The sequence below is a fragment of the Arctopsyche grandis genome, chromosome 13 (genome assembly GCF_051622035.1).
Source record: "Arctopsyche grandis isolate Sample6627 chromosome 13, ASM5162203v2, whole genome shotgun sequence".
Taxonomy (NCBI): Eukaryota; Metazoa; Arthropoda; class Insecta; order Trichoptera; family Hydropsychidae; genus Arctopsyche; species Arctopsyche grandis.
The window spans coordinates 24,883,903-24,896,229 of record NC_135367.1 but is presented as its reverse complement, the minus strand read 5'-3'; the positions used below and the strand labels follow the sequence as shown (position 1 = coordinate 24,896,229).

The 12,327-nt window shown below is 33.6% G+C and overlaps 1 protein-coding gene across 1 annotated transcript in view; it reads right to left on the bottom strand.

Moving 5' to 3' along the window:
- The window catches only part of pxb (putative Hedgehog signaling attenuator pxb), a 196,904-nt gene that overhangs the window by 29,678 nt on the left and 154,899 nt on the right, over positions 1-12,327 (bottom strand). The window contains exon 4 of the mRNA XM_077445025.1: positions 9,454-9,566. Coding sequence (XP_077301151.1) covers positions 9,454-9,566 — 113 coding nt within the window. The remainder of the gene's footprint in view (positions 1-9,453; positions 9,567-12,327) is intronic.

The window sequence follows — 12,327 nt, the reverse complement described above, 5'->3', positions numbered from 1 at the left end:
TAGCCAACAAGTAATGATTTTTTATAAAATTGAATTTTAATTTAATGTGCATTTCAGTAATAGACTGTTGAAAATTTTATTTATTATCATAAATACTAATTCAACATTAACTAAATCAAGTAAAATGACATCTATTCACCGTTATCAATCAAAGCGTACGATTTTTCACGCGGGAACGGTTTTTCCTCAGTACTTGAATAGATACATAGATGTCGCGCATTTCCATAGAATTTGCTTTGAAGTAATTCAAAAAATTGCTTCCGAAAGAAATTACTCGGGACGACAATGGCACGCAAAAAAGGAACGACTTTCGAGGACAATCGGCGACTCTTTCGATTTTCCATTTATCAAATTAGTCGTCGAGAAAATTCTTGAGCTTTCCGGGCGTCGAGCGACTCCATTATCCGTCGGCGCCCGCAGCTTTTTAGCTGATTGAAAACACCGAAAAGGGCACCAAAGGGCAAGCGCATAATAAAATCGTCAATTTCAAACCCCCCAAAATAGCAAGCAGAGTCGACTATCACTCACATTTGAGCTAAAGTATGTATGCTGTAGATTTTGACGCAGAATTTACACATTAGAAATATGTAGCGCTTAAAATCGATATAAATCTGATATAAATATTGTTTAATAGAGCAAGAATGATTGTTACAATACAAATTAGTTGACTTCAAAGTAGACAATTCAAAGTAGTGGGTTAAGTTCCAAACTACAATTCAAAGTAGTGGGTTAAGTTCCAAAGCGAAAGTATAAATACACGAATTTTATACAGCAACAGCTTCGGTCTATTAATTTCCATAAAAAATCTTCAACCAGAAGGAATCCACTTAGAGTCTTGAATTTTAAATCTATCAATGAGTCGGTTTGAATAATTGTTTCGGATCGAATCAAACGGAAAATAATGACGAGCTAAATTCACCTGTCGAAAACTGACGTAACGTATTCATTGCCGTGTAATAAATATGCATTCGATTTATTGAGATATAAATTTCACGTTTCGATTAATCGCTTCTTATGTTATTCGGATGTGTGAGTATTACTCACATATGTACTTACAGTACTTTAATATAATATGTAAAAAATAAAACATTTCCTATAGATGCAGGTATTTAAATGGAACGAAGCGTTCTCTATATATAGTGTAAATTAATTACTTTTACGATATGCAATTAATCGTTTATATGTGAGTTCGAAAGATAAGCGATCGGTTAATAACGAACGGCAAACATACATGGCGTACTTGAGACGATCGGCGAAAGCTATTTAATATTTTTTAATTTGATCGTACACAAATAAATGGCCTTATTTGCATAACAGGTTGTCTCGATAGATTTTCACATAATGGTAGAATGTGATTGCATTTATATATGTATACATATAAAATATATACAACTCACAACAATGCCTCAAATGTCAACAATGCCTCGTATACAATAACTGTTTGAGGCATTGAAGATGCAAGTTGAAAGAAACAAAGGTTTCAAGAATTGGAAGAAGAAGCATTCGAGTGTCACTTGAAGTATTTATATTGTGAATGCTACAAAGGAAAATCCACTTTGGTACAATTACCTTGCGATGAAGATGCAAATTGTCATTATGTAAAATTATTCGTCTATTATGTATGAATGATAATGAATTAGAGATAAAATCCTGTTTATTGAAGTTGAGTAAAATGTGGTGATTTTATATTTTGATGTAATTAAAAAACTTATCCACGCCTTATTTGGTTTAAGATATTTTTACCAGCAGCTTGTCAAATAAAAATAATTTAAAAGGTCAAAATAAAATAATCAAATATTGTTTTAAAAAAAATGACTACTTCCGATTTACTAATTCTGACCAAAATCTTATCAACCTTAAGAAATAATATAAATATAAATTTTCAACTTGATACGTTCAGGGGTGTGGTCACATCATTTTTTACTTTCCTGAGAGAAAAAAATCCGGAAAAAAAGGTTTATTAAATTTAATGATTTTTTTTATTATTTTCATCACATAGATACGTAGATTATACTTGAATTTTCTCGTGAAGAACACACATGTTTAAAGAGTCGAAAAAAATAGTGGAAGAAAAATCGAAAAAGGATATATTTTATTGACGTATTTTAAAGATAAACCGTACTTTGAATGAATTGTAATCATAATCCAAGATTTCAAGAAAGTATTATATTTATATGTATGATATAAATATATAAGAAATACAAGATTTCTGTATCTCATAAAAAAATTACGCCTTATAAAAACATTATATGACATTTAACCCTTAAAACATTTTTTTCCTATATGGTTAGCACTTTCTTTACGAAACTTATAAATACATACATAAATCAGTCATAACGCTGCGAACAGACTATGATCTTGGCACGGGATCAATCCAGGACCTGCCGAACATTTTCCCTCAAAGTTAATATTTCACTCTTAATAGGGGCCCGTTAGTCGTGATATAGAGCTAAATTAAAAATGGCGATATTCGAGCCCGAACGAAAATTTTCATTAAGCGCCGCGCTCAAAGTTTTCCCATCGAGGAAACTGAGGAAAACCTACCCCTGCGAATGCAATATCTTTACAAATACGAACCGCGGAAAATTATTATTGTCAGAAGGAGAGAGTTTCGCCTTCGTCCCTTTCACAGCGAGAAAAAAGCAATAGTTCTGCAGTGAAACTGGCTCGGCCAACTTTCCGGCTGGTCCGATCTCTCTCTCTCTCTAGGAAAAACGGCTTTTCCCCGTGTGTATTATACGACGTCGTCTGTAAGTTTTTCCATATCACCGAGCTGGGTTTTTCGCGACACCCACCTTCGCAATTTAATATTAAAAGTTAAAACTTGCCGCGACACTTTGAATGCATGCCGCTTAAATCTAGTGTATCCTTAAATTTTAATGAATTCAGTTATATTTAAGGAATTACACCATATGTTTTTCGTATTGATTAAATCAAACTATGTACACATTTGAATGTACACTTTTATATGATTTTAGACATACACGATATCCTGAGTAAAGATAATACAAAACGTAAAATATTAAATTTGAAACATTTATTTAATTATAAAATAAAATATTTAAAACACATATTTTGAATCATTAGATCCTGCTAGCTGGTGTTTTTCCATTGATAAATTTACGGATGGTTTTGGAAAATCATAGATAATTTTATTACTATAGTTTATTTAAAAATCTGAATTTAATTCATCGAACAAGAAAAGCTAGATACAGATCAGTCAGAATTTGTTCATGATCACAAAACTTTACCAAGTATACAGATAAATAAAGGTTGTGTCTATTTGTAGATACAGTATCGACGAATTATTGAGTATTTGTAGGTACAGTACATATGAAACTTTTTCTTGACTTGATATTTTGGGATTTTATATGCTTTGGAGTAAATTTAGAAATATTACAATAATAAATCAAGTTTATTTGTTTCATAAAAGACAGTTTACAAAAATCTATTTATATGCTTAGGAGTAAATAATTCGACGATACTGTATCTACAAATAGCCACATCCATAAATAAAAACAAGATCAAAAGCGATAGAAAAAACAACACATAATGAGTAAGTGTGTGAACTTGTCATATGTATTGCTGTATGTACATATTTTATTTCTTTTTTTTATTTTACATAGATATACATGTACCAGGAAGGCCTAACAGGTAAACCCCAATGTGCCTTCCTAGAAAATGAATAACAAACATTGCAGCATTTTTTAATTATATAAATCGCTGTATTGAAGAGAGGCTTGAAGAAAGCAAAATTAACAATTAATTATTTAATGAATTAATCCATCTATGGATTTAGACATTTACATATTGTACATAATTTAGCCAGCAGTGTGGCTTAATGGTAGCGTGTATTTTTAGCACCAAGTGATCAGTGGGTTCGATCCACTATACTACTGGTTAGAATTGGGGGTATTTGTGACTAAATATCGATCATTTCTTATTAGAGTTTGCCAATTTTATCTGATCATTGTTAAAAACGGTTCCTCAAAATTGGCAAAAAATCATCTTTCCTGTTTTCACAAAGCTTCTGTATTTATTGTGTGTACAATTTGTAAAAAATATGTACAAATCTAAAATCCATAAATGTCTCAGTGGATTAATTATGTAATTAATTAATTAATTAATTGTTATTTCGTGTTCTTCAGCATCTGGAAATACAGTGATTTATGTAATAATAAAATGCTGCATTGTTTGTAATTAATTGTCGGTCGCATTGGGGTCATCCTGTCAAGCCTTTCTGGTATATATCTATGTAAAAATAGAATAAATTAAATTCAGATACATATTTGTGATATAGCGGGTAGGATGGATTTGCCAATGTGATGGAGGAACCATTTCAACAATTAAATCAGATAAATTGGCAAACTCTGATAATAAACGATCGGCTCGGAGTCACAAATATCCTAGTCTGACCTGCCGTATTAAAGACTAGCACGCATAGAAGTAGAATGCTAGCACGGGATCGAACCCGGTAAACTCTCAGTGCTAAACATAAACGCAACCACCGAGCCATACCGCTGGCAATCAAATACATATATCAAAGGGCTATCAATAAATATCAAATGTTTAATAGTATGAATCATTTGCGAAATTATAATATAAAATAAGAAAACTTTCATCAGCATAAAAACCCCACTCGGCCCCCCCAGCAGTTAAACAATCACAAATTGCATCAATTAAACGCGGTCGTGGCGGGTATATTCCTATGGGAGGATTTATCGTCGAGACCCTCGTGATGAGGAGCAGCCCCCGACGATGCCATGGGACTCCACCAGCACAAGCCCATTAGTCATTTTCGAGCCGGCCGCGAATTTATTATCCCTTATCGCAGTTTCGGCTCGGATAGCTTCGCTGGCCGCCTTTCAATTATTAACGCCCGTTTGAATTTAATTAAAAAAATATATATATTCAAAATGTATGTATGTATATGTAGACAGACAGATTTACGGGGTGTTATATATGCATACATATTTGAATAGTGCCGTGGATGCATAGACACAGGCTAGAACAAAAGACAATAGAAATTGTCAAATATGATACGGAAGAAAAGGGTTTGTTTTCGATGAGTGTTGATTTAAAAAAAATCACTCTGCAAATTTGATAATTTAGTATGTATGTATAAGACTCATTTGCAGATCAGGGAAGGGGGTTGTCTCTCCTAAAAAGTATCCATTTAAATTAAAATTTTAATGAGGTATAAATTAATTCAATTGAAACGAACAGTGAGATTTCCCACCGAAAGTGGACAAAGACCTCTCCAGCACGTTTCCATACGTCTCTATTTATTTTGAGCAACTAGCATCCATTTCACTGGTACATTAAACATAGTGAATATTGTATTATGATTTTATAACCAATGGTGTGGACTAGTGGTTAGCATATTATTATTTAGAGCAGAGTGATCACGGATTCGAGTCCCACTAGAGTCCCACTGCTGACCAGACCTTGGTCTGTGACTCCGGGTCGATCTTTGCTTATCAGAGTTTGCCAATTTTTATGATTTTCATTGAAATGTTTTCTGTGAAATTGGTATCTTTTTTCCCATCTTTCTTGCAAATCTCAAGCTATTCAGCGTCTTGAGGCTCGTCAATTTGATTATAAAATGCTGTAAAAATTTCTCCCTGGAATGTTATTGTGGATGTTTGTATGAATTCGAATAGTATAAAATGCTAATCTATATTGTTTGTATTTTATCTGTATACATAAGTACACCCCTCCCTTTGGAGCGATCTGTAAAGTCATTCCCACTCCTAGGTAAAAGTGCATTATTGGTATATAATTTTAGCATGCGCATATTTTATGTAGAGTGGGGGCGAGTCTTCATAAACGGAACGAGCTTCTATTACTTTGTCCAAAAAAAAGCCCTATTTGTCATATAAACAATGCACGGAGATGTAAGGGTGAAATCACACAACGGTGAATGTGGCACGTGGTTTTTTTTTTAGATAGTTTTAAACATATAGAAAAAATGTGACGTTCATGGCACGTAAGCATGGCACACGGTGGAACACCTTTCAAAACGACACTTTCGACCTATATCATTGTAATTGTATGGTAGTATTTATTCTTAGGATCTATACCAAAACGACCCTTTGGACCATTTTCGGTAAAATTGTAGCCTTGTTTGACAGTGATCGATAACAGTGTATCCTATACTCAAAAAGTGTCGTTATGAAACGACGTGTTCCACCGTGTGTTATGCATGTTTAAAACTATCTTAAAAAAAACCACGTGACACATTAACCGCTGTGTGATTTCGCCCTTAAGCTAGTTAGAGCACTGTGCATATATAAATACATATTCCATTTGTTACAGACATTACTAAAAACCTAACCAGTAGATTCTATAACAGAATCAGTAATAACCATACTAACACACCTGTGAAGAGTCTCGGTGATTACAACAAAATGTCTATACCCTTCAGGTATAAACACAGATTACCTAAACACAATCTGCTTTAGGTCATCGACTTTAGAGAGTCTTTAATCAATATTATATATTATATGTATAATGAGAATTTATAAGAATTGTAAATAGGTTTTTGAGCTCTTTTTCCTATTATGCTGTGCATTAACATTATAATAATATAATACTATGGTAACTAACAAAATTAAATTAAAATTGAGAAAGTCTGAAATGGCAGTCAGTAATAAAATATTTAGGAGTAACGTTCGATAAAAGAATGAGATGGGCACCTCACATTGAGGCAGCGAAATGCAAGGCGATGCGGGGTATATCCTCAATATATCCAATATTTAATCGCCATAGTTCTTTATCAACGCTAAATAAAATAAAATTATATCGCGTGCTCATATTACCATTATTAACGTATGCTTCACCTGTATGGAATAACGCCTCGAATACTAACCATTCCAAGCTCCAAGTAATACAAAATAAATCCCTAAAAATAATTTATAATACACCCATATATACTAACCTGAAAAAACTGCATGCCATATATAATATTCCGTTTGTTACAGACATTACTAACAAACTAACCAGTAGATTCTATGACAGAATCACTAATAACCATACTAACACACTTGTGAAGAGTCTCGGTGATTACAACAAAATGTCTATACCCTTCAGGTATAAACACAGATTACCTTAACACAATCTGCTTTAGGTCATCGACTTTAGAGAGTCTTTAATTAATTTTATGTATTAGATGTATTATGAACATTTATAAGGATTTTAAATAGGTTTTTGAGCTCTTTTTCCTATTATGACTTAGATTACCATTAGAATAATATAATACTGTGATTACTAACCAAATTAAATTAAAATTGTAAAATAGAAAATGATCAGTAGATCAGTAGCTATTAAAATAGATATAAGATGTATTGTGAACATAATTTCGCAATAGTAAAAAGCATTTAAAAATCAAAAAATATATAATACATATATAAAAACAATATATGTAGAAGGAAGCGGAAGTATGTTTGGAGTGGTTGAAGGCGAGCTCTGTTGTACCGACCGCGGTAGTATTGTGTCCGGTTTCTGCGTGCGGTCGACGGCAATACTCGCAAGGGGCGATAACATAAATAATCGGCGAGACAATGGGGGCCGGCAATGGCGAAAGGAAGGCCCCTTTGGTGGGCCAAAGGGGCCGAAGGGGCCAGCATCAGGAATTATCCTTGCGGCGAGGAGACGCTCTCATTGTTGCCGCCAGGAAGAGAGAAAACGTACCAGACACATTCACTGTGGAGTTTCAATTGTATTCTGCACTCGGTGTGTGTGTGTACATGGTAGGATACAATTATTCGGAAAAATTACATTATAATATTATCCGTGGAATACAATGCCTAGCATGTACGTACGAGTCGTGAGGGTTTTCCTAAAGGGATGTATGTAGCCTTTTTAGTGGTTTTTTTTTCATGAATTGTAGTTGATTTACTATTAGACTCTTTGTTCGTGTTTCGTGTTTGTTTTATTTATTTGAATATATGTAGTGCTTCTTGTTTATAAATTGAAATAATGAATGTGGATTTTTGCCATGTTTTATAGCCTTGATATAGGCACCTTTCAAACAAAAAAGGTGCACGTCAACTTTATTTAGAAATTAAATTATTTTTAAAGAGAATATTAATGTGGTACGCTTGAATGAATATTTCTTTGAATTTTTTTTAGGCCTTTTATTAGACGTATTTTATTTAATTTATTTAATAATTCAGAATATTTTATATATATAAACGGACGCGATGTATATGTGTGTGGGTATGTGGCGAGTGCGTGGACAAGTATGGAGATTAAAAAAAACAAATTTTATGTATAGGGATGTGGCGTGACGACCGATCGTGTAGAGGAGACGCGGGGAAGCGGGTGGGGGAGTGTAGAGCGTCTGATATGTGCTCCTGACATTGAGCGCCTAAGTTGTAACGGGTGGAGTCAGCGTCAGATGAGCGGGAGCGTACACAATATACACACATCCACGAAGACGCACACACACACACATTCATTCATCATTTCGACGTGGACGAACGGCGAAATAATCAATGTGTTTAATTCGTGTATCAATTCTTTCCCGAAGTTGAAATCAACGGGCCAAACACTAGTATATTATTATACAAGTGTTTGGCCCGTATAATAATATAACGTGGACTATTGGTTAGCATATTTGCTTTCGAACATAGTGGACACGGGTTTGAGTCCCACTGGTTGCTACTGGCCAGACCTTGGTTTGTGACTCCAAGTCGATTGTTTCCTATCAGAGAAACGGTTCCAACAAATTGGCAACCTTTATTCATTTCTTATTCCTTTATTCATACATATTCAATATTTTCATATTTAATTTAAAAATATTTCTATATATTTATTTACCTTCATTTCAATCATATCCATTTGAATAAAAAAAAACGTCAAATCCAACCAAAAACTATATCAACAAAATCATTAAATCCAACTATTTCTCACATATGTACATACATTCACACTACGGCAAAATAGAGCGCGTAAATTTTCGCCCCGATTCGTAGTATTTTCCACGCACGTCGAAATAAAACATCCGGAAAATCCGGATAAACGGGACGAAAAGCTACAGACACACACGCACAAAATTTTGGGTGGCAAAAAAAAAAAAGCTTGCGATAAATTTCAATGCGCGATTTATGTGACGCGCATAAATCGCGAAGCGCGCAAACACGCGCACCGTTCACTTTCGGCGGTAAATATTTGAGAACCGTAGGTCTAAGTTCCGGGTGGGGGGGGGGGGGAATATTTTCATGGACCGTGGACGAAATTAAGATTGGCCGAGTAAATATTATTGTAAGCTAGTTGGGGCTTTGTCGTCTGCAATAACGCGACAAAATGCGCGCGCTCGTGAACAAGGTCTGAAAGGGGAGGCTTTGTTTTATTTCCGCAATCGGAGTGAATTGAATGGAAGGGAGGGTTTAGTCGGGGGTTTTCGGGATCTGGATGTATTATGTATGTATGTATGTATGAGGTACTCACTTCCAGACTAGTAACGCTCCTATGAACACGCCCAGAATCAGCAAAATGGAGGAGATGGCGATCACGGCTGATGTTTGGAAGTTGGGGTTGCTGTGGTACGACGCGTCTATCGTCTGTGAACAAAATTATAAAGCAAAAAAACATATTAGTAAAGTTATTGATTGATGTAATGTTAATATACAAATATACGCAAACGTGTGACGCAAAGTACTGAAAGTTGGCGTAAGTATGTAGTATGCTCTTATTTCTACTGCTCATTGAAATTCAACAAAGAAAAAAACTAATATACTGTAGCATATGCTAAAAGGAGCCGCCGTTATAATTGGTTTTCGAGAATTATCTCCATGCTGTCGGCTAACAATTGAGACCCCCGAATGGACTTAGTGGTCGGTAACGGCATTCGGTCGCTTCCCGCTAGAGTTCTCAGAACTGACAGCGCGAGACGTAACTAACAATAGGTAAACAAACGCGTCGAGGAGAAGCAGTGAGTGATCTGCCCTTTATAAGCAGGTATTTAGGCCATTTGAAGGCATTCTGGGCGGAGCACTGGCAGTGCGTGGATCTCTTTAATCACCCAATAAATGTGCAATTTTAACACCCAACACCTGTGAAGCGACTTTGGCCTTTTATTTGGATCCTCCAACCACCCCTACGCAACAATACTTTTTTTATCTAATGAAGGCGTTTTATATCACGACCAGTAAAAGGGGTGTATTTTTATCTCAAAAAAAATCTCTATACAGACACTTATACCCAGTGGAGTAGTCGGGCTAGGTTTGGCCAAATTTTGTATACCAAATATTATTATCAGACACTCATTTTAACATTTGGTGACTACAACCGTATCCTGAATCAAATGCCCATTTGAGTGCAGAAAAAAAATTAAAAACAGTCTAACCACAACCCGTTGAAAAAATTTGAATGATGCCGAAATCGAATCATCTAATAAAATTTTCAGAACTGTATATTATATTGCAAAGAAAGCAAGCTGATAAGAGGCTTATAATAAAAATAATAAGCTTTACTCAGACCATTTTGATTGATTTTTTTATAAATATTTGTACTACCAATATAAGGATACATATTTTTTCGTAAAAATTAAACATCGCCCTGGTACTTTTTTATTTAGTATTACACCACTGCTTATACGCGTAAAGCCTACCTAGAAATAAGCCTTTGTGGAGTGAAAATAATGTATATGTGAAGATCAAAATTCATATTTTTATCACTAGTGACACATATCGGTCAATTTTTAAACTGCTTAATCAATTTTGTTTGGCAAAGTTCAGAACCTGTGACTTTTATCCAATCGGTACGCTGTGCATTCTACGACCAAACAGATTTCGGCAAATATATGCATGTTTTATGTTGCTATATACATATATGGCTCTTAGTATCTAGAAAGCACTATGAAGAAGTTCGAGAAGTAGATAAATGTTTAACTTGTTATTTAGTCAGTATTCTAAAGGAGTGCATTCATGAACGTACTGAAGATAAAGATACAGAATTATAAATTAAGAAAATTATTCGAATTTTTCAACATTTATGTACAATGTCTGGTTATGGGATTAAAATTTTGCCGTTTTAACAATAAAAGTTCACTTAGTATTATAATTTGATAAAATGAATTGAAATTTTCATACACTTTCAAATTTGTTTCTAATTAGATGATTTATTTATTTACTTAATAGCAAATTGCTAACTTAACATGTAAAAAAATAACAAACTAAAATTAATAACTACAACATAATATAATTAACATAACTATAACATAATGCCGAACACTGCATTTTATTTAACTTATATAATTACAACATCTTCCACACAGGTATCCATTAACATTAATTCAGTAAAGTTGTTAGGTTTTTTGAAGATTCTATGACGAAATCTATACAAAATGTATTTTATATATGTAATTGAGTCTTAAAAATGTTAAGCTTCATTGTAATTACTCGATTTGTAATGTACCTATGCTATTTATGATAAAAAAATATGCTCAAGTTTTAACTAACTATCTAACCAATCCTTGATTTGTTTAAAATATGAAAAAATAAATAAATGTCACAGCAAACATATCCAGAATATTTGTTCTTACGTACTGTTTGTTTAACAAAATCAACTTTGCGATTCTTCAAACGTAGCAGAATTAAATATTGAACTGCGGACGCGATTCACACACTGTTTGAGTAATTTATTTTTATTTTATAGTTGTGTTTGGGAATCGCGCTCCACGAATACCAAATTAGAATGAGATCAGTTGTATTTGAAGGCGAACGATCAAACATTAAAGATTTATACGACACCGATGACTTGGACGACTATTCCGGTACGCCTGTCTTCTATTTCAGTGTCTTTGAAAAAATTTCCTCGGTTTCGGTTCGGTCTGGCAGACAATTAGAGCTGACAAAACGACGACCCAGAGATGGCTAGCCATTAATTATTCGACGTGTGATTCTCAGAGATGTGTATCTCGATGTATAGAAATATAATACTAGAGTAAAAAAATCATCGGCGGGGAATTTGTAAGAAATTAATATATTCAAAATTTAAAACGAGCTTAAAATGTGATATTTTAATGAAAATTTAATTAAAATAATTTAAAATTGCTTTGCATGCGTATTAAAATATAATATATAAAATATAAAATATAATATGAAAAAAAAGTTAAGGCTCAGGAACTAAACAAATTCACTTCATAAAATCTGAGCATATTTTTTAATTGGAAACCCATTTTTTTAAATAATTAAAAACTAAAGTTAACTTTAAGTCTTTTTAATCAAAAATTTAAAATTAAATTCAAATCAAATCATTAAAAAAATAAGCTATGGAAATTTCGCACATTTTTTCATTGCAATCCATAGAGCTTTCCATATC